This window comes from Triticum urartu, chromosome 7 (assembly GCF_003073215.2).
Source record: "Triticum urartu cultivar G1812 chromosome 7, Tu2.1, whole genome shotgun sequence".
In the NCBI taxonomy this organism is placed as follows: domain Eukaryota; kingdom Viridiplantae; phylum Streptophyta; class Magnoliopsida; order Poales; family Poaceae; genus Triticum; species Triticum urartu.
In genome coordinates, this window is record NC_053028.1 from 474,732,780 (window position 1) to 474,759,883 (window position 27,104).

A 27,104-nucleotide genomic window follows, 5' to 3' on the forward strand; every position below is an offset into this window, starting at 1 on the left:
GGAACACTGAGACCGAAAGGTCGAGCGTGAAACATATAGTAGATATGATCAACATAGTGATGTTCACCATTGAAAACTACTCCATCTCACGTGATGACCGGACATGGTTTAGTTGATATGAATCACGTGATCACTTAGATGATTAGAGAGATGTCTATCTAAGTGGGAGTTCTTAAGTAATTTGATTAATTGAACTTTAATTTATCATGAACTTAGTACCTAATGGTATTTTGCATGTTTGTGTTGTTGTAGATAGATGGCCCGTGCTGTTGTTCCATTGAATTTTAATGCGTTCCTAGAGAAAGCTAAGTTGAAATATGATGGTAGCAACTACATGGACTGGGTCTGTAACTTGAGGATTATCCTCATTGCTGAACAGAAGAATTACATTCTGGAAGCACCGCTAGGTGAAAAACTCGCTGCAGGAGCAACGCCAGATGTTATGAACACCTAGCAGAGCTGATGACTACTCCATAGTTCAGTGTGCCATGCTTTACGACTTAGAACTGGGACTTCAACGATGTTTTGAACGTCATGGAGCATATGAGATGTTCCAGGAGTTGAAGTTAATATTTCAAGCAAATGCCTGGATTGAGAGATATGAAGTCTCCAATAAGTTCTATAGTTGCAAGATGGAGGAGAATAGTTCTGTCAGTGAACATATACTCAGAATGTCTGGGTACCACAACCACTTGACTCAACTGGGAGTTAATCTTCCCGATGATAGTGTCATTGACAGAGTTCTTCAATCACTACCACCAAGCTACAAGAGCTTCGTGATGAACTATAATATGCAAGGGATGGATAAGACGATTCCCGAGCTCTTCGCAATGCTAAAGGCTGCAGAGGTAGAAATCAAGAAGGAGCATCAAGTGTTGATGGTCAACAAGACCACCAGTTTCAAGAAAAAGGGTAAAGGAAAGAAGGGGAACTCCAAGAACAACAACAAGCCAGTTGCTGCTCAAGTGAAGAAACCCAAGTCTGGACCTAAGCCTGAGACTGAGTGCTTCTACCGCAAAGGAACTGGTCACTGGAAGCGGAACTGCCCCAAGTATTTGGCGGAGAAGAAGGATGGCAAAGTGAAAGGTATATTTGATATACATGTTATTGATGTGTACCTTACTAATCCTCGCAGTAGTGCCTGGGTATTTGATACTGGTTCAGTTGCTAACATTTGCAACTCAAAACAGGGGCTACGGATTAAGCGAAGATTGGCTAAGGACGAGGTGACGATGCGCGTGGAAAATGGTTCCAAAGTCGATGTGATCACCGTCGGCACGCTACCTCTACATCCACCTTCGGGATTAGTATTAGACCTGAATAATTGTTATTTGGTGCCAGCGTTGAGCATGAACATTATATCTGGATCTTGTTTGATGCGAGATGGTTATTCATTTAAATCGGAGAATAATGGTTGTTCTATTTATATGAGTAATATCTTTTATGGTCATGCACCCCTGATGAGTGGTCTATTTTTACTAAATCTTGATAGTAGTGATACACATGTTCATAGTATTGAAGCCAAAAGATGCAGAGTTGATAATGATAGTGCAACTTATTTATGGCACTGTCATTTAGGTCATATTGGTGTAAAGCGCATGAAGAAACTCCATTCTGATGGACTTCTGGAATCACTTGATTATGAATCACTTGGTACTTGCGAACCATGACTCATGGGCAAGATGACTAAAACGTCGTTCTCCGGAACAATGGAGCGAGCAACAGTTTTGTTGGAAATCATACATACTGATGTATGTGGTCCGATGAATATTGAGGCTCACGGCAGGTATCGTTATTTTCTCACCTTCACAAATGATTTGAGCAGATATGGGTATATCTACTTAATTAAACATAAGTCTGAAACATTTGAAAAGCTCAAAGAATTTCAGAGTGAAGTGGAAAATCATCGTAACAAGACAATCAAGTTTCTACGATCTGATCGTGGAGGCGAATATTTGAGTTATGAGTTTGGACTTCATTTGAAACAATGCGGAATAGTTTCACAACTCACGCCACCTGGAACACCATAGCGTAATGGTGTGTCTGAACATCGTAATCGTACTTTACTAGATATGGTACGATCTATGATGTCTCTCACTGATTTATCGCTATCGTTTTGGGGTTACGCTTTAGAGACAGCTGCATTCACGTTAAATAGGACACCATCTAAATCCGTCGAGACGACACCTTATGAACTGTGGTTTGGCAAGAAACCCAAATTGTCGTTTCTTAAAGTTTGGGGCTGCGATGCCTATGTGAAAAAGCTTCAACCTGATAAGCTCGAACCCAAATCGGAGAAATGTGTCTTCATAGGATACCCAAAGGAAATTGTTGGGTACACCTTCTATCACAGATCCGAAGGCAAGATATTCGTTGCTAAGAATGGATCCTTTCTAGAGAAGGAGTTTCTCTCGAAAGAAGTGAGTGAGAGGAAAGTAGAACTTGATGAGGTAATTGTACCTTCTCCCTTATTGGAAAGTAGTTCATCACTGAAATCAGTTCCAGTGATTCCTACACTAGTAAGTGAGGAAGCTAATGATGATGATCATGAAACTTCTGATCAAGTTACTACCAAACCTCGTAGGTCAACTAGAGTAAGATTCGCACCAGAGTGGTACGGTGATCCTGTTCTGGAAGTCATGTTACTTGACCATGAAGAACCTACGAACTATGAGGAAGCGATGATGAGCCAAGATTCCGCGAAATGGCTTGAAGCCATGAAATTTGAGATGGGATCCATGTATGAGAACAAAGTGTGGACTTTGGTTGACTTGCCTGATGATCGGCAGGCCATAGAGAATAAATGGATCTTCAAGAAGAAGACTGACGCTGACGGTAATGTCACTGTCTACAAAGCTCGACTTGTTGCGAAAGGTTTTCGACAAGTTCAAGGAGTTGACTACGATGAGACCTTCTCACCCGTAGCGATGCTTAAGTCTGTCTGAATCATGTTAGCAATTGCCGCATTTTATGATTATGAAATTTGGCAAATGGATGTCAAAACTGCATTCCTTAATGGATATCTTAAAGAAGAGTTGTATATGATGCAACCAGAAGGTTTTGTCGATCCAAAAGGTGCTAACAAAGTGTGCAAGCTCCAGCGATCCATATATGGACTGGTGCAAGCCTCTCGGAGTTGGAATATACGCTTTGATAGTGTCATCAAAGCATATGGTTTTATACAGACTTTTGGAGAATCCTGTATTTACAAGAAAGTGAGTGGGAGCTTCATAGCATTTCTGATATTATATGTAGATGACATATTGTTAATCGGAAATGATACTGAATTTCTAAATAGCATAAAAGGATACTTGAATAAGAATTTTTCAATGAAAGACTTCGGTGAAGCTGCTTATATATTGGGCATCAAGATCTATAGAGATAGATCAAGACGCTTAATTGGACTTTCACAAAGCTCATACCTTGATAAAGTTTTGAAGAAGTTCAAAATGGATCAGGCAAAGAAAGGGTTCTTGCCTGTATTACAAGGTGTGAAGTTGAGTCAGACTTAATGCCCGACCACTGCAGAAGATAGAGAGAAAATGAAAGGTGTTCCCTATGCTTCAGCCGTAGGCTCTATCATGTATGCAATGTTGTGTACCAGACCTGATGTGTGCCTTGCTATAAGTTTAGCAGGGAGGTACCAAAGTAATACAGGAGTGGATCACTGGACAACGGTCAAGAACATCCTGAAATACCTGAAAAAGGACTAAGGATATGTTTCTCGTATATGGAGGTGACAAAGAGCTCGTCGTAAACGGTTATGTCGATGCAAGCTTTGATACTGATCCGGATGACTCTAAGTCACAAACCGGATACGCATTTTTATTAAATGGTGGAGCTGTTAGTTGGTGCGGTTCCAAGCAGAGCGTCGTGGCGGGATCTACGTGTGAAGCGGAATACATAGCTGCTTCACAAGCAGCAGATGAAGGAGTTCATATCCGATCTAGGTGTCATACCTAGTGCATCAGGTCCAATGAAAATCTTTTGTGACAATGCTGGTGCAATTGCCTTGGCAAAGGAATCCAGATTTCACAAGAGAACCAAGCACATCAAGAGACGCTTCAATTCCATCCGCGATCAAGTCAAGTAGGGAGACATAGAGATTTGCAAGATACATACGGATCTGAATGTTGCAGACCCGTTGACTAAGCCTCTCTCACGAGCAAAACATGATCAGCACCAAGACTCCACGGGTGTTAGAATCATTACAATGTAATCTAGATTATTGACTCTAGTGCAAGTGGGAGACTGAAGGAAATATGCCCTAGAGGCACTAATAAGTTGTTATTTATATTTCCTTATATCATGATAAATGTTTATTATTCATGCTAGAATTGTATTAACCGGAAACTTAGTACATGTGTGAATACATAGACAAACAGAGTGTCACTAGTTTGCCTCTACTTGACTAGCTCGTTGAATCAATGATGGTTATGTTTCCTAACCATAGACATGAGTTGTCATTTGATTAACGGGATCACATCATTAGAGAATGATGTGATTGACTTGACCCATCCGTTAGCTTAGCACGATGATCGGTTTTGTTTTGTTGCTATTGCTTTTTCCATAACTATACATGTTCCTATGACTATGAGATCATGCAACTCCCGAATACCGGAGGAACACTTTGTGTGCTACCAAACGTCACAACGTAACTGGGTGATTATAAAGGTGCTCTACAGGTGTCTCCGATGGTGTTTGTTGAGTTGGCATGGATCAAGATTAGGATTTGTCACTCCGATTATCGGAGAGGTATCTCTAGGCCCTCTCGGTAATGCACATCACTATAAGCCTTGCAAGCAATGTAGCTAATGAGTTAGTTACAGGATGTAGCATTACAGAACGAGTAAAGAGACTTGTCGGTAACGAGATTGAACTAGGTATTGAGATACCAACGATCGAATCTCGGGCAAGTAACATACCGATGACAAAGGGAACAACGTATACCGTTATGCGGTTTGACCGATAAAGATATTCGTAAAATATGTAGGAACCAATATGAGCATCCAGGTTCCGCTATTGGTTATTGATCAGAGATGAGTCTCAGTCATGTCTACATAGTTCTCGAACCCGTAGGGTCCGCACGCTTAACGTTCGGTGACGATCGATATTACGAGTTTATGTGTTTTGATGTACCGAAGGTAGTTCGGAGTCCCAGATTTGATGACGGACATGACGAGGAGTCTCGAAATGGTCGAGATGTAAAGATCGATATATTGGAAGCCTATATTTGGACATCGGAATGGTTCCGAGTGGTTCGGGCATTTTTCCGGAGTACCAGGAGGTTACCGGAACCCCTCGGGGGGTATATGGGCCTTATTGGGCCTTGGTGGAATAGAGGAGAGGGAAGGGAAAAGAGGGAGGCACGCCCCCCAAGCCCAATCCGAATTGGGAGGGGGGACGACCCCCCTTTCCTTCCTCCCTCTCTCCTCCTTCCTTCCTTCCTCTCCTACTCCTAGTTGGAAGGGTTCCTAATTCTACTAGGAAAGGGGGGAATCCTACTCCCGGAGGGAGTAGGACTCCCCCAGGGCGTGCCATAGAGAGGACCGGCCCTCCCCCTCCTCCACTCCTTTATATACGGGGGAGGGGGGCACCCCATGGACACACAAGTTGATCATTGATCTTTTAGCCATGTGCGGTGCCCCCCTCCACCATAATCCACCTCAGTTATATCGTAGCGGTGCTTAGGCGAAGCCCTGTTCCGGTAGCATCATTGTCACCGTCATCACGCCGTCGTGCTGACGAAACTCTCCCTCGAAGCTCTACTGGATCGTGAGTTCGCGGGACGTCACCAAGCTGAACGTGTGCAGATCGCGGAGGTGTCGTATGTTCGGTACTAGGGATCGGTCGATCGTGAAGACGTACGACTGCATCAACCGCGTTGTCATAACGCTTCCGCTTACGGTCTATGAGGGTACGTGGACGGCACTCTTCCCTCTCGTTGCTATGCATCACCATGATCTTGCGTGTGCGTAGGATTTTTTTTGAAATTACTGCGTTCCCCAACACCAAATGAGGTGCGGTTTTCGCCCACACGATCGTGATCCAATGACGGAGAACATGGAGGTGGTTTAGATGGGTTATTGGGTTGTTTTGTAGGGGTGTTGGGCTGGAACACAAAAGAGGCTTTTGCGGTTACCCGGTTAACCGTTGGGGCATCAAACGACCTCCAAATGGAACGAAATTTGACAGGCGGTCTACCGGTGATGTACCAAGGCCACTTGACAAATCTCAGCCCATTCCGAGAACGTTTTTCTCCCGCTCATGAAAAGAGACAAAAGGGGTGCGCCGGGTGCATGTGGGAGTGTCGGATTGCAAAACGGGCAATGGGGAAAATGCTCGGATGCATGAGACGAACACGAATGCAAATGCGATGCACATGATGACATGATATGAAATGCATGACAAGAACAAAATGCAAAATGAAAGATAAAAACCCAACCATGAAGAGAATCTCATAACATAAAGTCAAAAATGGCAAGAGTCGAAGTTACAAATATGGCAAGTTACATCCGGGGTGTTATAGCTCCCAAGTGGCACCTAACCAATCTAGGAGACAACACTCTCCAAAAGGTAATAGATGGTGTAGTTGATGATGAACTCCTTACTCTTGTGCTTCAAATGATAGTCTCCTCAACACTCAATCACTCTCTCACAGATTTGGCTTTGGTAGGAGAAGGCTTGGAGTGGAAAGTAACTTGAGGAGGCTAGAAATCAAGGTTCAAATGGATGGGTTGGAATGCCTTGATCTCAACATATTAGCAGGTGGTTCTCTCCCAGAAAATGAATGGTGAAAGTGTAGTTTCGTTGTAATGGCTCTCTTAGAGAGTAGGTGGGGTGGAGGGGTATAAATAGCCTTGACCCAAAAATCCAACCATTACAAGTCTTTTGACTCAACTCGGTGACACCAATCCAAAATCTCACTGAGACCGACCCGTGTAAAGGATTTGAACTTTGGGCTTTTTCAGTAGGACCGAAGTGAGAATCTCAGTGGGACCGATATGTGATGACCTAAGCGAGACCGCGTTTCGTTAATCCGATCATTTCAACTCGGTAATTTCAAAGCGAAGCGACAAGGTTACAAAAACTTGGTCAGTGCAAATCGATGGGACCGATCGTCATCTCGGTGGGATCGAAACTCTAGGGTTTGACTGTGGCAATGTATAGGATCAACTGGTGAGTCCATATGGTATCTTTTCGGTGGGACCGAGTTGGCTTTTAAGGGTTTGGATAATAGTGATTTGGAGAAAGTGGTTGAGGGTTTTTGGAGCAATATCGTCGAGCACTTGAGCAATTGAATCATGATCAAAACCTCATCCCCTTTTAATAGTATTGGCTTTCCTATTGACTCAATGTGATCTTGGATCACTTAACCAAAAAAATGTAAAGTCTTGAAGCTTTGCCAATCCATGTCCTTAGTATTTTGAATGGGTCCACAATCTCATGTCCTTGCCATGCCAATGTTGAACTTTTCTGAAATATACTAGATGAAAATGCTAGTCCAACAATATGTATGTTGGCATGAATTACCAAAACCACCAAGGGAGCAAATGTGCTTTCAATCCTTGATGGCGCCTAAAAGTGAGCTTGTATGAATTGCCATACTGGAAGAATCTCATGTTACCTTACAACCTAGATGTGATGCACATTGAGAAGAATATATGTGAGAATATCATTGATACACTTCCTGAACTTGGTGGTATGAATAAGGATACCATCAACACAAGAGTTGATTTACATTGTTTCAAAAGCAGGGAGGCCTATTGGTCGAAAGAATACCGAAAAAGAAGAATTCTTACAAGACATTCCCTGCACCCTGGACGCTTAGTAAGGAAGGTAAGAAAAGGTTGTGCAAGTTTTGGCTAACATCAAATTCTCAAATGGTCATGTTGCAAACCTAGCAACACATGTGGATGCCGAGACTGGTAAAATACATGGTTTGAAGACGCATGATTACCACATACTTCTATGAAGTATCTTACTAGTTGGTCTTAGAGGCATTGCCCCCAAAGGGGATGTATGCGACTATCGCTGAACTAGGTAGACCTTTTAAGGAGTTGTGTGCAAGACATTAAAAATAGAAGTTGTGAAACGATTGGAGCGTGAAATTTCTGAAATTCTTTGCAATCTTGAGATCTTCCCACCTATTTTCTTCGATATAATGGTGCATCTAGTTGTTCATCTTCCAAGGGGGGCGCTTCTAAGGGGCCTGTTCAATAGTGGTATAAGAGAATACTCGGGAAGCCAAGACCTGAAGAGTGTCTTTTTTTCTTGCGATGAAACTATCCAGCATTTGTTCTTTGATTGCATTGTAGCTTGACAGGTTTGGAGTAAAGTTGGTGAATTTTTTGGTAGGCCACTCTAAATACTTTTTGTGCTGCTATTCTTTGGACCCTGCAGAAACACAGAAATAGCATTGTGTTTAATGGTGTTTCCTGTATCTCTCGGTCAGATCTGGTGGCTGGTTACAAGACTGGTCAAAAAATGGGAAGAAATCTTTCTTCATGGTCAGTCCATACATTTGGAAAGATAAAAACTTTCAAGGATGCTATAACTTTGCTGTTTCTCCATAACAATCCTGGCCTACAATATTCATGTGAGCTTGTACCAAGGGTTTCGAGATTATTACAACACACCTATTCCTGTGCTGACCATCGCATGTAATTCTACAAATATAGCCTATTAGTGATGTCCTAGCTCATCACTTGAGGGACAGTGAAAACAAAAGTTAACGAATATAATGGAATCAAAATTTGTTTTCTCTGTGCTTCAGAAGAATCAGTCTGTGCTCTTAGTGGCCTTATGTGCATTCACAAGCTGCATCTGTACATCCTGTGAGACAGTATTATGCTCCATGTACTCCATTGTAAACTCGCCTTTTCCCTGCAGTACATGAACCAAAAGTTAAGCAAGGAATTAATTAGGAACACCGCCATGCTAGTTTGTTTTTACTTTCTATTTTTTTGACAACCTTTCCTTTTAATGCCAAACCAAAGACTTGAAAGATAGGGGTGTCATGGGTTTATAAAACAGGTGGGTATTTAATGACTATGTATGAAACTGCATTGTAGTACCATGAAAGGTTGAATAAACATGTGGACGAGAGAAGAGAGTAGACCATAAGAAATCAAGCAGCTCTCACAGCTCCCTGATGAGGCTTCGAACTTTTTTTATAGCAATATGGCACCTTCACCACAACACTAATACCTACCTAAATGACATTCACAGAAACACCAGGACCAAACAGTTCTCACAGCTCACTGGTGGGGCCTCGGACTTGTCCTATAGCAATATTGCTGTACATTAAGCTATGCTATTACGGTAAGTAAACAAATGCATATATGCTCTCGGAGAACATGTTCTATAGATGACTTCCCAATATAAACTATTCAATAATTGAGCATTTCAAGTAGCGAACCTAAATAGAAATAGTTTGTGCCAGAAAATTTATTGTGCACAAAAGAGGTATTGTGAAAGAACACAGTGAAATCTTCTCTATTCAAACCCAGACTGCCCTCGAACCAGATCAAACAGGGATAACCAGACACACAAACCACTTTTAACCTATATATAATGAAAAATATTTAAAGTACAACCATGGTCCAACCGATGACCCAAGTACAACCAGTGACCCAGTGTGCCGAGACCTCAGACAGCTGGTCAGATTGATGACCAGGCAATGACTGATAAGTGATAGCATTGGTTCTATTTTAAGGTAGATTTCAAATATTTCCATTCCAGCATAACAAAATACTGATAAAACATAAATAAAATGTACAATGATGTCTATCTCCAACAACTGGAGGCACACTGATGTAATTTTCGTGATGTGTATGTAAAAAGTGCATGCAGAGCGCAATGAACTAATTGCAAGGACGTATCAGAAAAAAGGGCTAACTTGGGTGATATGATGTATTCTACTGGGATTGACTATCATATCAAATGAACACAAAACTGGAACCGAAAAAAGAGAAGTTCATCGAAAGATGTATCCATGTTCACTTGTGGGCAAATAAATAAGGAAGTTTATACGAACAGAAAATAATTATTTGTACTTCCATTAGTTTTGGAATTGCTGGATTAATTTGGTGCCTCAACTGCCACATAGGTCCACAACACCCTGCGTTGACTGCACGATCACACGTAATTGAACTGTGGGAAGAGAAACTGTCGACTATGAAGTAGAGGCATCAATTGTCTTCTATAGCTCTTGCAACCAAGACTGAATTTGATGTTAGGTTTGGACATGTGCGCTACATCACATCCAGGACATCTCTTGGTTTTCTCCACAATTTTTGATACTTTCACCATACACTTTTGATGTTAGAGATAATATACTAGTTCCGTGTATAGGATGTGATATTCCCCATTGTTATAAAGCTTTGTATATTGATACTGGCCCTTAGCCTCCAGGAAATACAAGTTCTTATTTCCTCCCATATGGCAGGTATCACCCATGCGTGTAGCAGAATATCAATACTTCTGTAGCAGAACATTGCTGCCGCAGACTACACAGTGAAGAACGTGCCAAGTAAACAATAAGGATGGAGAGCATCTTGAACGGTAACTTCTTTGCAAAGAATGCGTCGGGTGAAGAATAAGGATAAAAAGCATATGAATGGTCATGCTTATTGCCAAAACAAAAGTTCTAGAATGAACATCAGGAGTCGTGAAGAAGAACAAAATATTACCTGTGTCATTGAGCGAAGCGCTGTCGAATATCCAAACATATTGTTTAGTGGAACCTGAAAGAGAGCAGGACGAGAGGCTAAGTCCAATAACAATGCACAAGGTAATTGGCCTTAACATGGACATCTACATTATGAATTTCACAATATACCTGTTCCTCTTATAGTCTACTGATCTGACATGTTTATTGTGGTGCCGAGTAGGACAAATGGTAAAGGTTCTAAAGTGAGGTTTATTAGTTGAAAAATGTTGTCCTGGCTGTTGTTCGTGTAGATTAGTGGAACCTCCAACCCGTAACCCGTCACCGACTCACCCAATAGAAAGCATATTTTTAATGTTACGAGGGTAATACTGCAATTGATTTCGTAACGCTTCAGTTGTTCTATTAGACACTTACCGCTACAAACTACAGAAAAGCCAAAGATACCAACATCGATTACTACAACCACTCATGACTAATACAACTATTAAATCTGTCAGTTTATCACAAGACAATACTGTACTATTATCTGTGCTACATGAGGCAAGAAACCAAAAGGAACAAGGCTTACGTACATGGCATACTACAACTGTGTCATCGCCTTCCTGGTCATTTCCAACAATAATACCTTTTCTCCTGTTTACCACACCAAACAAAAGAGATATACTTAGTATGGTTTGAAGGATTGAATTGATGAGTGTACAAAAATAAAATCCAATAGCACCCATGTTAGTCAGTTTGCCAGAATATCACAAGGTGACAATATGTTCTGATTCCAGAACCAATTTATCACTACCATGGCCTATGGTATTCCAGCAAATTGTGCCTTTTCAGGTGCTAAGGAGGCAATTATCCTTTTAAAGTGAATTGCATGCAAGTATCTGCATTTCTTGAGTAGAATAGGAAAATTTAGCGTGACATCATGAATCATCCACTAACCATACATCTCAGTACAAGCTGGCATAAAAAAACTCACTTGTTTATGTCACCAGTTACTGTGCCCTGAAACTCTGTTGGAAATTTTAGTTCCACCTTCATCACAGGCTCTAATATAACAGGTTTAGCAGCAGTATAACACTGAAAAAAAAACAAGTTTATGAATAACGCTTGCATTTGCATTGTAGTAGTGCAACAATCACTAGAAATGACATTTGCCCCCACAGGAAAGCGACTGCGCTCACCTGTCTAAAAGCATAGATAGCAGCTAGCTTAAACGCAAGCTCACTGGAATCGACTTGATGTGAAGCCCCATCAGTCAGTGTAATCCTAATATTCTCGACAGGATGCCCTATTAATGAACCCCTGCAATAGCCAACATGCAAACAAAAATTAACACCACAAACAAAATGCGGAATAGCTGAACTAGTGTGGAAGAGATAGACTCACGAATTGCAAGCCTCCTTGAAACCCTTTTCAATCGCTGGTATAAAGTTGGATGGAATTGCTTGTCCAATAATCATGTTGTCAAATTCAAATTTACCTTCAGCATCTGATGGAAGAGGCTCAATGTACCTGCATATATTCTTGCTTATCATGAAGCTCCAAATGAAATATCCTAAATATTTATTCGCATAACCAATCTAAGGTAAGGTAAACTGGGAGCATCACTTTTCTAGTTAAATTTGGCAGGTGTTAACTCCACTTTGGTGCGCAGGTATATTCATGCTCTGAGCACATTTACAAACTGTGGATAAGTAGAAGATCAGGAAAGCGCCAACTGTCCAGTCATCATCGAGTTTCCTCTCACATGAATTCCGCTAAAACACAACGGCAGCAAAGACCAGGAGCAATAAGGAAATGGCATCACGGTGGTTGTGGAAACAGAACAGCGGCAGTGATGAGTGCTACTGTGCTAGGGACAGCCAATGATATAGCGCTAGGCAATACAAATCAGCAATCAGGAGCAAGTGATGAATAGCAACTAAGGTTTCAAATAAAACACACTTTGTAACTCTCCCCAATCATTACCTTATTTTCCTTATTAGTAAATACTTTTCCCAAATATATCAAGGTGATGGGCGTCTACAAGGAGGTGCAGAAGCAGATGGATAAGATTATTAGGGGTTCTCCTTTGGATAGGCAGAGCAGCTGCACACGGCGATCACTGCCACGTCAACTGGAACAAGGATCATCACCCGATGAAGTCTGGAGGCCTCAGCATCCATGAGCTGTCCAAGACCATGATCAGTCTGAGGGTGTGTTGGGTTTCAAGGATGGTACAGACCCTTTCCGCCGCTCGTGAGAGCTTGACATTCAATTCTCCAAACATGAGCGGTGCGAGCTGCATAGACCAAGTTAGGGGTTGGCGACAGGACGAGCAGAGTTTTTTGGGAAGATCGATGGCTAGACGGTCAAAGCGGCTATCGAGAACACTCCTGAACTCTACAGTCTTGTTCTTAGGTGGACCAGGAGGAGGCAGACCATGCTGGAGGTGCTGCAGGACAGGTCTTGGATAACTGATATCAAAGGGAAATATCTTCGCTTATGAGCTCCAAAAGTTGGGTAACTAAAGTGATCCTACTCAATCTCAACACCAGATCAGAGAAGAAATATCAGATTGACAGCACATTCATGACACCCATATCAGTGAACTGTGTGCACTGTTGCCACAAAAATAGACAACACAACATACGGGATAACTTCAACTGTTGTAATACACATGTGGTCACAGGAGCGTAAGCTGTGTAATCCAAAACTTTCAGATAGGAGTGCAATATAATATCCACAACAAGGAGAATTCAGTTCATAGGTAAAATGTACAGGAGTGTGTTACAAAACTAAGGATCTGGCCTCTATTTATAGGCATGAAGCGCCCCTAACGACAAATCATAAACATATTTAGTGGAACCTATGCTCCTAGATTAAGAAACCATGATATAATACTAATGGACGGACTGTTATATATTCCAAACGTTCTGACTATAGGAATAGATCCGAACGAATCGCTCCATTCCTCCATGCGCGCGATTCCTCATATCGCTAATCCCATTGCATGCAGCCCCGCATCTCTCACCCGGCTAACAAAATTAAACACTGACCAGTTTGCATGCACGCGAGGGTTAGAAGCTCCTAATTAGATGCATGCAGGAAAAAACAAAACAGACGATGTCAATCGATTCTTTTCAAAAACTGAGAAACTTAAAATGTTTTATAGGTCAAACCGTCGGCCGGATTGAAAAATTATTTTCACATAAAAGATTCGCCGCGACGGGACCTTTGAAACTAGATCCCATGTTGGTATGTTCCGATGACTTTTTTTTTCAGGTTGAAAGTTATCACGTCCGGACTACGTAAACTATCATACCTACAATATATAACTTATCATGTTGTTTACAGGAAGTTATCTGGGTATGTTTCAACTACATTTTCTGCCTGAGTCGAAAGATGCCACATGATTTGTAAGTAAATTTATTATGTATGCAATACCACCATCTACCATCGACGTCGTGCCTGGGCCGGGTGAGGTTGACATGCTGACGTGGCATGGCCCGCTTATAAACGGAACATTGCGGGTCGTGCCATGCCAGGCTCATTTAGGCGTGTGTCGGGCCGTGGTGTTTCTACATGAGTTATCATCTATGTTGTACATATATTACCATGTTATTTACACAGAAGTTATGAAGTTATCAGGTGTGTTCATCGAGTCAAAAAGTTACCGTGCCTTGTATGTGAGTTATCACCTTCATTGTGTATATATTACCATGCTACTTACACACAAGTTGTCAGAATATATTTCTCAACAACCTTTTTTCCGTTCAAAAAAGCTATTGCAGTGTTTGTGCATGAGTTATCATGTTTGTTGTATGTATATTATCATCCTATTTATATACAACTTATCGGTGTGTGTATTTCAACAACTTTTTGACCGGCTATAAGTTACCGTCATGTATGTGCCTAAGTTATTAGGTATGCGAGTATGTTAGCATGCAATTTACACAAAAGTTACCGTGGACTATTGGTTTCAACAACTATTTTTCTGGGTCAAAACTTACCACAGTGTTTGTGTGTGAGTTATCAACTCTGCGATGCATAAATTATCATGCTAGTTACACAGAATTTACCAGGGATATGTTTTCAACAATTGCACCCTTCAAAGGTTATCGTTGTGTTTATGCATAATTTATCAGGTGTGCGTTGCATGTATTACCATGCGATTTAGACATAAGTTATCATGGGGTATTTTCTCAACAACTACTTTTTCGGGTCAAAACTTATCATGGTGTTTGTACATGAGTTATCAGCTTTACGATGCGTAAATTACCATGGTAGTATCACATAATTTACCAGGGTATGTTTTCAACAACCCCCTCTCCCCCTCAAAAAGTTATTGTGATGTTTGTACGTTAGTTATCAGGTCGGCGTGTGCATATTACCATACTATTCACACATAAGTTACCGAGGGATATGTTTTCAACAAATTTTTTTCTTAGGACAAAAGTTCACGCAGATAAAAGATTAGTTATGAAACATTTGCTGTTTACTAATACTAAAGTAGTTAAATAAGATTAAAAAATAGTTTGTGACAAAAACTAAGGCAAACGTAACTTGGTTATTGCGCCAAAATTTCAATGCAGTGGTCTTGATTCGTTGTTGTTTATTTTACTCGCATATACTAAAGTATAAGGGCAAGACTAATCTACATCCTAACGTAGAAAAGAGTTAGCTAAGGTGGTTGAGACCATGCGATTCAAGAGGGAGGTCGTGGGCTCAAATCCCACTTCATGCTTTATTTTTGCACAAGTGCACTGGGATTAACAAGAAGATCTCCTGGCTATGCGCGGGAAATCCGAATCACGAGAGTAATTATCGCGCGGGTAGGGAATCCAGATCGGACGGGATCGGATCGTTCGGATCTAATCACAAAATACGAACGTTTGGAAGTTACAAATTTCGAATACTAATTAACGACTAAAGAGAACATGTCATCACCAAACTGAAAATTTTAAAAGGTAAGGGTAAGTATTCTATAATGGTGCAAGCTTTCCACACTGGTGAAAACATTATTATAAGTGTTCTTACATTCTCCATGTGGGTGAAGTATCTTCCATGACATTATATGAAGTGGCTGGATTACTACGTTCATTGATATTTGCTGGCCCTAGGTATCCAGCCTCCCTTGAGGCAACTTACAGCGCCAGGGTACGGCTCCAACCTTGTTCTACTCCAGCAACACTTTCCACACCATCCAATACTCGTCTTACAAGTGGGAATAGGGAGTAGGAATATATCCAGTAACGACGCAGCTAAAACATGTATTAACAGCAGGTGTCCCATATATATGCATCACAAAATAATAACTTTCCGGAACCGGAAAAAATGAGATAAAAGCAAGTGATGGACATTAATTTGCAGATAATTATCTAATTTGAATGAACTCACCCACAAACTCGCCCATATTGACCTTGACCACCAGATTGCTTTTTGTGCAAGTAATCAAATTCAGCACGCTGGGTGATCGATTCCCGGAAGTTCACACGAGGTTTCCCAACCTTTGCATCAACCTACATGAGTTAAAACATGTTACATCTATTCAATTTCAACATATACAAGTGTACAGTGAGTCAGACATAAACATTCATCGTAAGAATATCATGCGCTTAATGATTGTCAACACAGAAGCATATCAAAGAAGCTCAATAAAGCAGGCACGCAGCAATATTTCTGAACTCTGAAATGTAGTGTTCACTAGGAACACAATACATGAACATATGGGATGTCTGCTCTTAGCGGGTTATAACAAGGACATGTCATCAATATGGCCCAGCCCAGTAGCAACACATAGAAGCACCCAACCCTAATTCCTTTCAGGACTCTGGCTCCAGACTGGACACTTCACGGACAGAGAGAAGATGTGACGGCAATGGGGTCTCACATGTGGCCACAGTGGCACTTCGGCTATGAAGCTCCAGCAGATACCGAACTGCCATTCTTCCTATCGCATCCATCAGCCTTGCTTTCTCTTCATTTCTTTCATTTTTTATGGGAGTGGTAGTGAAGAGCCGTATATGCAGTCCCATCTTTCATACTTCTAGATCTAACTTTTAAGCTTCCCCTCCCGACCATGTTTTCCCTTTAGTACTTTGAAAATGGGAATAGACCTAGTGGTGTGCAAAATGCAGCCACATTTGGCGTGGGTGTTTTGAGCTTGCTAGCCTCTCTTGATGAGCAAGATTCGTAAGAAGTGCTATCTAAAGGAGGTGACTTTCAGTCTTCTTGACGAACAGCCTAGGTTGCCGCTTTTAAATTTCCATAGCGCCGCCAAGTACTTACATTGGTGTTAAGAAGAATTAGAGATAAAGGACCAAAAAACTTGGATGCCTATTCACTTGGAAAATAAGGTTTGTTTCAACTCTGATTGTAGAACTTCTAGTTCGTATATCTGTTTTGATGAAGCATAACGTTTTAACCGTCTGTAATTGTTGTTGTACAGCCGCCTTGGCTCCTTGCTGCTGCCAACCTGGTGTCTTGCACTAGTTAGAACACTGCGGTTAAATGGATGGAATGTGTTTCCTAGAGGTGGAACAATTTATCCATTACTACTCCCTCCATTACCAAATATAGTGCATATAGATTTTGTCCAAGTCAAACTATGTAAAGTTTGACCAAGCTTATCTAGAGAAAAAATATCAACATACACATTACTGAACCGATATATAGATTTGGCCAAGTACAAAGTTTGCCATTTTTTTAGAAAAATATCAACATTTACAATACCTAATCAATATGGAGCGGAGGGAGTACTACTTTGTTCTTTTCTAAATGATATTTTATAATCAGTGTAGTTAAACAGAGCAAGTTTTGACCATCAGCATATACAAAATTATCTTGACCCATAACATGATAACTGAAAACTATGCTTGATTTTTTGCTAATTCCCAACAGTGAATATTTACTAATGTATGCTATAGAAATTAATGATCAAAGTACCACCTTGAAGAGTGTTGACCTAGAACAGACAGAGTATATGACATATGTTCAAGGATAAGACGATATATGAGAATAAAACTAAACCTACACTAATACTCCCTCAGTCCCAAAATTCTTGTCTTAGATTTGTCTAGATACGGATGTATGTAATACTAAAACGTGACTTGATACATCCGTATTTAGACAAATCTAAGACAAGAATTTTGGGACGGAGGGAGTATAACAGTATCTTGAGGAGTTAATTTAAGCAATATGGGAATGCAAAAATTAGGTTGTGTAGCTGTTTGCAGCCCATGCCCAAGCCAAGCCAAAACTGCAAATGAGCTTTCCACGCTGTCAAGAATAGAACAGATCAAGTGTGTTTGGTATGAGTCACCAAGTGGAATGGAATGGGTCCGACCCATACTTGGGCCTCATTCTTGTGTTTGGTAAATAGCTAGAACCAGAACCGACTCGTTCCCTCTAAGGGAATATTCGGCCCAGATCCGTAACCGAGTCATTCCTCCAAATCGATGGAACAACACGGAACGCTGCCTCGCCTCGCACTCACCTATCGCCTCTCCCTCTCTCACACGAGACCCTATCGCTTCTCCCTTCTCTCGTACTCTGCCGCCAGCTGCTCCTCTCCATCGATCCATGCCGCCGGCTGCTCCTCTCCCCAGTGACTAGACCTGATCTGCTAGGGACCAGGCGGTGGCGACTTGATCTGCTAGGGCAGGCGGAAACCTGATTTGCCGGGAGGGCGGCGACCTGATCTGCCGGGGAGGACGGTGGCCTAACCTTCCGGGGGCTGTAACGGCCACCTCTCCCACGCGACCACTGCCTCACCGCCGGGTGCAACAGCGGCAACCAATGCTTCCTGCACGCCGTCCCCTAACAGATCAGGTCTCCGTCGGCAGGATGGACCTCCTATCTATGAGCAATTTTTCTCGATTGAGAAACAACTCAATGTAAGTATTCAATGTGAAGTACAATTCAAAGTAAAATATAATGGGTCCTCTGTCTGTTTGAGCAAAACTATGCCATGTTTGGGCAAAATACTCGATACTTGTTCATATTGTATATATGCACGTGAGAGGCAACCTCACCGTTTTTATGCAAGAGGTGCTGAATTCATTCCGTTCTATCTCTCAAACGAAACACTGAAACATAATGATTTTATTCTACCAAATATCCCCAACCAAACATGGGAACAGAACCAACCCATTCCAGTGGAATAGAACCATGACATTATATTCCACTTCGTTCCCAAACCAAACACACCTTGAAACAAAGAAAAAATAAAATAGGCTGCAATGTCTGAACTAGCTCATAAAGCAAACGAGACAAGGATTTACTCAACAGTTAACAGTGCAGCTCATATAGCAAACTTTGAGTGAAGAGGGGAAACCAAGTATGTCCTTGAACTAATTGTTTGTGTACCTTGTACTCTCTCCTGATGCGTTCAACATAGATATCCAAATGCAACTCACCCATACCAGAAATAATTGTCTGCAAGTACAAAGTACACTTTAGAAAATACACGATAATAATAGAATAAAGCAAACATAATGGATGGAAGAACAAACCTGTCCACTCTCTGGATCCAGACCTACACGGAAAGTAGGATCTTCTCTCTGGAATCGATTCAGTGCTTTTGAAAACTAAAATGTTACAGTAATTAATTATTCAACAAAGTTAAGATATAAAATATGACACATGGATCTTTAAAACAACAGATGAGTTACTTGTCCTCCAGAATCTTTAGATATCGGGTTAACAGCCAAGGACATCACAGGTTCAGCGACATGCATTGAAGTCATAGTATATTTGACCGACCCATCTGTAAATGTATCACCTGTTGATGCAAAAAGCAGGGAATCAGGCACTGAAGAAATCCAAAAGATGGTAGCATAACCTGGAAAAGGTACTGCACAGAAAAGATTCTGAATATTACGTTGCTAATAATTTACCTGACGAGCAATCAACACCAAACACAGCAACAATTTGGCCAGCATGTGCTTCTTGAATATCCTATATTGACCGCAAAGAATTAAGATACTAGCCAACAAATTGATTTTATAGTAAAGAATGGCCATCGATTTTGATCCGAACAGTTGATTTTTCAAGCGTTAACTTCAACATAACATGCAACTTACCTCCATCTCATTGGAGTGCATCCTTACTAATCGTGGAACCTAGACACAGTTAACAGCACTTAGATCAGAGAAGGCAAACCTTTTGAAATTCCCGCAACCAACAATAAGAAGTAAAGGCAAAATTAAGATATATCAAATTGAAGGCATCTATTGCTCTCCTGATATGATTACTATTTTCTATGGAAATTTTAGGCTTAAATAGTAGGAATCAATGTTCTGTAATATTTAGGCTTTATTAGTTGGAACCAATGTTCTGTAACATATTCAGATTTAGATTTGAAACCAGGCAAATGATGTGCAGTTATGAAATGTCATGCCAAAGCATCTACGCTTAGTTTACCAACACAAATATGCAATATTGCAACTACCATACTAAATATAATTACAAAAAACAAATATGTTACATAAAGTCAACTTTTTCTTCTTCTGCTGTAGCATGGCAGTATGTTCACCAGACTGGTCAGACTCACAACCGTAACAGCTCTATAGGATACATTGTTAAAAGCCAAGAGCACTGTAGTACACTATTTTGAATATTACTCCCTCCGTCCCAAAATAAGTGTCGCTGATTTAGTAGTCAACTTTTGTGCGACACTTATTTTGGGACAGAGAGAGTACTATTTAACCTTTTTTCTCTTTGATTAAAGTAAATCCCTCTCATTTCCTCATAGATCAATATATAGTATGCCCCTCAAAATATAAAATATTGGCATTGCCAATTGTTAAACAAGTGTGCTGAAAGAACAGTATGGTAATTCGGCAACTACAGCTTCAACGTCCTTGCTGGGACTTGGGATTAAGTCTGGGTCTTACTTTGATCTTTTTTCCTGTATTCACATTCTGTATGAAGTCACCCTTCCGAATCACACCTTCGTAGATTCTAGACGTGCAGTAAGAAATAATTAGTTGAGAAGCAAAATAATAATACCCGTGTCCAATAAGAATAACAATGCATGATAATGCAACAAAATCAGTTCGTAGAAGATCCACAATCACCTTAGATATGTCAACTGACCAAAACGGCCTTCCTCAAGCTTAAAGGCCAATGCCACAAGTGGACCAGCTGGAGTTCCAGATAATGAGACCTAACCATCAAGCCAGGTGGCAATTCGTTATGAAAGCTAATAAAAGAAAATAACAGCTTCATCAACATAACAGGCAGATACGGTACAAACGCTATTTACTCACATAAAACTTCACACATTTTATTATTCCCTCCGTCCCATAATTTAAGACGTTTTTTGACTCTAGTGTAGAGTCAAAAAACATCTTACATTATGGGACGGAGGGAGTACTTTACATGCTTTCCATCTCTCCTCACTTCTGGCTTTTTAGGATGAGTGGTGGAAGATGGAAGCGCATAAAGGGAAACCTATGTTCCATATCTACTATATTAAATGTATTGTGGAGACCGTGTTCTACCTTCTCTTCTGACTTGTTTTGGTCAAGAGCAAAGTTCTCAACTTCCAGTGGGCAGGGTAGATAGTCAAGCACACCATTAAGAAGAGGTTGAACACCCTATAAAACCAGTCAAAAAGATCAAAACTGTAAGCAATGGAACACCAACAGGAAATTTGTTGTATAGCAACCTAGCATTAACAATAGTACAATACAGATGCTAACTGCAGGTTCTTACACAAGTACTAGTGCAAGAGTGCTCATGACTGTGAACAATCTTATCTACACCTAAACCACCAAAGTATGACAATCAGTACAATACACAATCTTAATGTGATCATTCTCGATGTGAATAGGTACCGTACACCTCTATGTTGTTGACATGCAATATGGCTATCTGTTCTATAACTGTGCTGGCAAAGGGAGAGAACAAACGCAAAGCAAAGGCTCAATTATGTTACTATCTTTCTACAATTCTTTAAAGTCAGGCTCTAATGACTTGCATGAAGTGCATGCATGAGAGCAGTGTTTAATCTACAGTACTCCAACGACCCAGTATAAGGTAATTACAAATAGTAAAATGGATCTGACTATCACAGTCCTAGTTCTTAAACGTCAGTATTTCATGTTTGCTGTTTGCTTAATCACAGTATTGTGCTCCATTTAGTGCTTAAGGACGGTCCCCTGGAATTGACAAGGCCCTAAGAACAGTTATACTCCAGGCAAGATTACACGATGAGGATTGGTGGCTACAAAGATCTCAGACATTCATACATGATAGACGACATCATAAAAGAAGACATAAAACAAATGCCTAGTTTTGTAACACTTAAAATAGCAGCAAGGTTGTATGCCTTTGATTGTTTGCAACAATGTGCCTTACTCCAGAAATACTGCTGACTGATTAAGTAATCAAACTGTTGTATCAAATCTTCTCTTTAATTGAACATTTTATGCTGATCATTTTGTCAAATGTTATTCTTGAATCTTTTTCTTTAGTTTTGATCGAGCGGTATTTAGTTTTGCGCCAGCCACCTAGGAACTGCACTGCAAGGGGACAGAGTAGAGCTTTGGTTGGGGCTTGAAGGCGAGGCCGCAAGGGTGGCACTTCAAGAAGAGGCCACAGCAGCAGATGAGCTCGACACCAAGGCTGGAACACAGAGGCATTGGGAATTTTGAGATCGAGAGCAAGGTTGCCTCGGTGAAGATCGAGAACAGCCATCGCAGGTCCAGGTGATGGCACAGGGAAAATGGTGACTCAGATCTGGTCGATAAAGGCCCGTGTGAAAAACCCTAGCTTCCTAGCACATCTTCGGATCTTCCAACAAGATTTCACTTTCTCAAACTCAAAGTAACATTTCTTGGGCGCTTAGTCTTAAATTGTAACCATTCTTGCATTGTAAATAGATGACATCCTCCTAGAAAGTGTGTGATTGAACTTCTCTGACTTCAACTCGTGCATATGGGAAAATAGTTTAGAGTGAAGTGAAAATGGCATCAGTAGTTTTTTATGAAAAATATTTTGAAAGCAGTGTTATTTTCTATTTTTACTAGCATATTCATAATAGTAGTAAGAGTAAGTTGCATGTTGGAAACTGTAGACCCGTGCCCCATGTCCATAACAGTGTCTATTTGCAAAGAGAGAGACTATAAGTTTACTTCTTATATTATTAATACAAATTAAATAAGGTTGTGTCCTTTTCAGTATTACAGACACATGAAACTGTAAATCTTTACCTCTTATAACGATCTAAGTTCGTGGCGTTCCATCCACCCAAGTTACTAGGAATTGCCACAGTTGTCATCCATTCTATCGAGGACATATATAGTTGATTCGATTAATGTATATTTTGAGATAAAAACTTTATTTTACGAAAACTCAGGGACTATGGTGGGACAAGCTTTTAAACAACTAGTAATAATCTATAACAAAAAACAACGTCCGAGAATTTAGCTAGTAAATGAAAAAGAACCAGATAAAGAACGGAAAATGCAGTCATGGACCTTATTTTTGAATGCACTTCCCATGTAAACTGGTATGAACTTGCGCGCTACTGTTGCCCTTCTGATAGCAGCCTGGTCGAAAAGAAAATAAGACACCAAAGGCAATATTTAATCACACAAACTGCAATATTCAAGGGGGTAAAATCGTTCTATTCCTTCAAAAAGGTTGCTTTTAGCAGCTACAGCTACATCCGTTGTAAAAGATGTAGCTACAATCTGGAATAATTTTCAGATGGATTGTATGCTTATATAGTCATTTCATGAAATGGTATATACACATATAGAAACAACAGAAAATAATAATGGAAGTTGGATGAACCTTAAGCTCATTAGCTGTTATTGGCTCATCATTAAGAAAAGCTTCTGCAAGCTGGTCATCGACTTCTGAAACAACTTCAATAAGTTCACGTCTCTTGTCCATTACAAAATCTTGCATGTTGGATGGGACATCAGATGTAACAACCTCCTGTCTGCACATTACAAACAATGTGTCATCCGAGATTCCAGATACCAATAACCCTCACAACTAAATGCTTGTAAGAACAGGGACACACCCACTTCCACCCTCGAACTTCAAAGCCTTCAACTCCACAAGATCAACAAGGCCCTCAAACTCCTCTTCCAATCCTATCGGCACTTGTACAGCTGCACTCTGGTGTCGTAGTTTGGCCCGAGCCTTCAATAGAACACAAAAGCAAAATTCAGCTATAGAAACTGATAGCAACAACAGACAAGTGCAAGTCACCTCACGGAACTATAAAAACTGAAAATTATCAGAAAAAAATGGTTAGCCTTAAAATAAGCACAAGAATGATGATTTCCAGTAATATCAAAATGCAGCAACTCTAGCATTAAGATGTAAGCTTGGTCCACATTGCAGATACTAAAAAAGAATGCAAAGCCAGCCCTTGCACTTGTGAAGTCCTTGTTTTCCCCTTTTACTTTGAACCGCCTAACCCATACCTTGTACTTCCAAAAAGAATTTTTAAACTGGATGCAAGATAAAAGATGAGCTGATTTAGCAATGAAGGGCATAAAATATTCGAAATGAACCCAGGACGTCAGTGCATTTCAGATAGCACTTCAGTGCAAAGCAAAGTAGCAAATACTTGACTGCTAATTCATCAGAATTCAAATGCAATAGGAAGAGTATTTATTGCCTTCACCTTCCCTGTGTTAAACACGATAAGAATACTAAGCTAGCAGTACAATACTAACATGGCATACAGAAGTGTGTCCTCACAGAAAATACAACATAAAGACATGGAATGAAATCATAACACAGACTTTTACCCACTTCCACCACGAGGGAAAAATCCAGCATGAAAAGAGAGAAGGGACATTTTGCATAAGCCTCTCACCCCTCTTAGTATCATGAGAGAGCATCAGTGCATATAGACCACAGAAGTCAGACTCATGCTCACCTGGTTGAGAACTTTCCATGGATCAGCTCCCATGCGGTCCAACTTGTTAATAAATGCAACCCTTGGAATTTCATATCTTTTCATTTGTCGATCAACAGTAATCGATTGACTTTGTACACCACCAACACTACATAGCACAAGTATAGCACCATCAAGAACACGGAGGGCCCTTTCAACCTCAACAGTGAAATCCACGTGACCTGGGGTATCGATGATATTAATCTGCAACGATGGAACACAAGAACAGTGTAAGATGGGTCAAAACAAAAGCATTCAGACAAGACAATACAAGGGATAGTGATCAATGGTTGTATACATGACAACAAAAAAGGTTGCTTCTGGGGGGGCAATTCTAAAGTTCTACTGGTACTAGATTCATGCATGGTTTTGGTGTATCTGCTTCAACCAATCATACTGACCCCAACCCACAGATCCTAGTTTGAAGCCCAGTGGCAGGGGGAGCTGTGTTCCGGGAAACAGCTATTAAAGAAGCGGGTGGGACTAGCACGAGTTGACTCGGGTAGCTCATTCAACCCACATCGATAGTTGCCACTTGCCATGAAATAGATGTCTATCAAAACCACTCCTTTGATTCTTTCAAATGGTCTACTGTCATGAAGCAATTACGTCTCCACTAATAATGGCTCGGGAGAATTCACATGTGGTACTCCACTTGAACAAGAATAATGGCTATTTGGTAGTGGCTGGCAACTCATCCATGTTCGGCAATTTACATCTATATCATGTGGATATTTGCCATTTGCTCCATTCCTCGCCTGACCACGGTTTTGGTATAGTTAATGGGGCTACTTCATTTGTGGCATCAACAATGCTGACGTGTTTAAGAATGAAACCACCAATCACATTCTCCTTGCATCTTTTTCTTTTGCAATTGCATGAATGACATCACATAGTATTCTTGATTGATGGTTTTTAAAATTTTCTTCTCACATTTCATATTGCCTGGACATGCTGTGGAGAAAGCAAAAGCCAACAGCCAACCTAGTTAAATTAGCCCCCATCTTTATATACCTAACTCCTGAGAAGCAGCAATAAATTGTAGGGAACACCTTGCTGGCACAAATCTACAGCCTCAAAATTGTTGACTAGACCACTTTAACATGATGCGCATTCTAGAGACACCAAAGCTACGGCAGCAATATACTTCTGCGGTACTCAAAGAGGAAAGATCTGGTTCAAGAGCTCGATGGAATATCAAAATGATTACAAGGACAGAGTGAAAACACGAAATTGCATAGGTTCAATTGCAACTAATGAATAGTAGTACGGCAACTAATTATTGTCCACTTATGATAAATAAAACATAAATATTAGTGTGAAGCATAAATATTGGTCAGCTTGGTTTAAATATTTAAATTCCATGTGACAGGTTAATACTTGAGTTCGTACACATACCACATGTTAGTTAAAACTAAAAATTGATATATCCAGGAGAGAATAAGCTTTGCTAATCAGTTACCAAATATCGTAGCGTTTGGTGTATGACCTTGCACACAAGCCAATTAAGCTTTTCAACCATATATGTTAGTGCTTAAAGGAAACAAGGTTACATGTGCTATCTGCCTCGTACTGATTAACAAAAAACAGTTACAGTTAGCCCCAAATGTTGGAATGGCGTTAGGTAACAGCATTATTATTTCACAGTTGATTTGTCATATGATTGGACATTAACTCAAACCCCAATGCAATTTTCTTTAACCAGGAATAAAACAATAGTGATCAGAAGAGGGAAATGGATCAGCTACAAGAATGAGCGAGAAGAGGAGAGAAATGGACCTGGTATCCGTTCCAGGTACAGTAGGTAGCTGCCGACTGGATGGTGATGCCCTTCTCGCGCTCGAGGTCCATGGAGTCCATCTTTGCGCCGACGCCGTCGCGGCCACGCACCTCGTGGATCTCGTGGATCCGGCCGGTGTAGTACAGGACCCGCTCCGTCAGCGTCGTCTTCCCGGAGTCGATGTGCGCGGAGATACCGATGTTCCGCATCCGATCCATGGACTCGCGCCACCGCGCCAACTCCTTGTCGTCTCCCCGCGCCCGCAGAGCCGACGCCGAGGACATCGCCCGGCGGGCCGACGCCGCTGCGGCCGCGGCCGCGGGCGAGGGGGCGTCGGCGAGGGGCTGGAGGAGGAGGGAGAATGGGCGGAAGGAGGATAGGAGGTGGGAGGCGGAACGCCGGGCCATGGCCATCGCCGCCTAGGAATTTTCGGCGGCGGCGGCGTGGAGGTTTTGGCCTGGTTGAACTAAAACCCTAGGGAGTTGGTGTGAACAACATGCATCGTAGAGAAGTCAGAATTCAGAAGTGCATCTGGGCATTGGGGCGGACTGACGGCGCAGGACAAAGCTACGTCGGCGAGACAAGTCGTTGAATGTGTTACGCTGATTGCGTGTGTTTGTAAATTACAAACTGTTACTAACTCCCTCCTGGTATATTGGTTCCTTCATATTCAGTGTTAAATTTTGATCATAGATTTAACTAATAAAATATCAATGCATGTCATCGCAAATTATATCAATAAA

At 41.0% G+C, this 27,104-nt stretch overlaps 1 protein-coding gene across 2 annotated transcripts; it reads right to left on the bottom strand.

The window, feature by feature from the left end:
* Positions 1 to 8,531: 8,531 nt before the first annotated feature.
* Positions 8,532 to 26,896, bottom strand: LOC125525310 (elongation factor G, mitochondrial). 2 transcript variants are annotated; one of them, XM_048690307.1, is made up of 20 exons: positions 26,361 to 26,894; positions 24,564 to 24,785; positions 23,694 to 23,815; positions 23,459 to 23,609; positions 23,140 to 23,211; positions 21,160 to 21,255; positions 20,734 to 20,822; positions 20,551 to 20,617; positions 19,738 to 19,776; positions 19,552 to 19,612; positions 19,327 to 19,436; positions 19,168 to 19,242; positions 19,022 to 19,090; positions 16,052 to 16,173; positions 12,059 to 12,184; positions 11,854 to 11,974; positions 11,649 to 11,749; positions 11,248 to 11,308; positions 10,695 to 10,748; positions 8,532 to 8,886 (listed from the first exon to the last, which is right to left on the bottom strand). In XM_048690307.1, exons 1-20 carry the CDS (start codon positions 26,772 to 26,774, stop codon positions 8,782 to 8,784), a joined length of 2,277 nt encoding a protein of 758 aa, XP_048546264.1. In that variant the 5' UTR covers positions 26,775 to 26,894; the 3' UTR covers positions 8,532 to 8,781. The 2 variants fall into 2 exon arrangements, with proteins under 2 accessions (XP_048546264.1, XP_048546265.1); XM_048690308.1 differs by lacking the exons at positions 8,532 to 8,886; positions 10,695 to 10,748 and adding an exon at positions 10,845 to 10,976 and having other exon boundaries at positions 26,361 to 26,896.
* Between the last annotated feature and the right edge of the window lie 208 nt (positions 26,897 to 27,104).

Excerpts from the sequence above, each read along its gene's own strand:
- LOC125525310 (XM_048690307.1), bottom strand. The coding sequence starts at position 26,774 with ATGGCCATGGCCCGGCGTTCCGCCTCCCACCTCCTATCCTCCTTCCGC. Across the intron at positions 19,613-19,737 it reads TGCACTCCAATGAGATGGAG|GATATTCAAGAAGCACATGC; the intron begins GTAAGTTGCATG and ends CGGTCAATATAG. Across the intron at positions 19,243-19,326 it reads CTAAAGATTCTGGAGGACAA|TTTTCAAAAGCACTGAATCG; the intron begins GTAACTCATCTG and ends GTAACATTTTAG.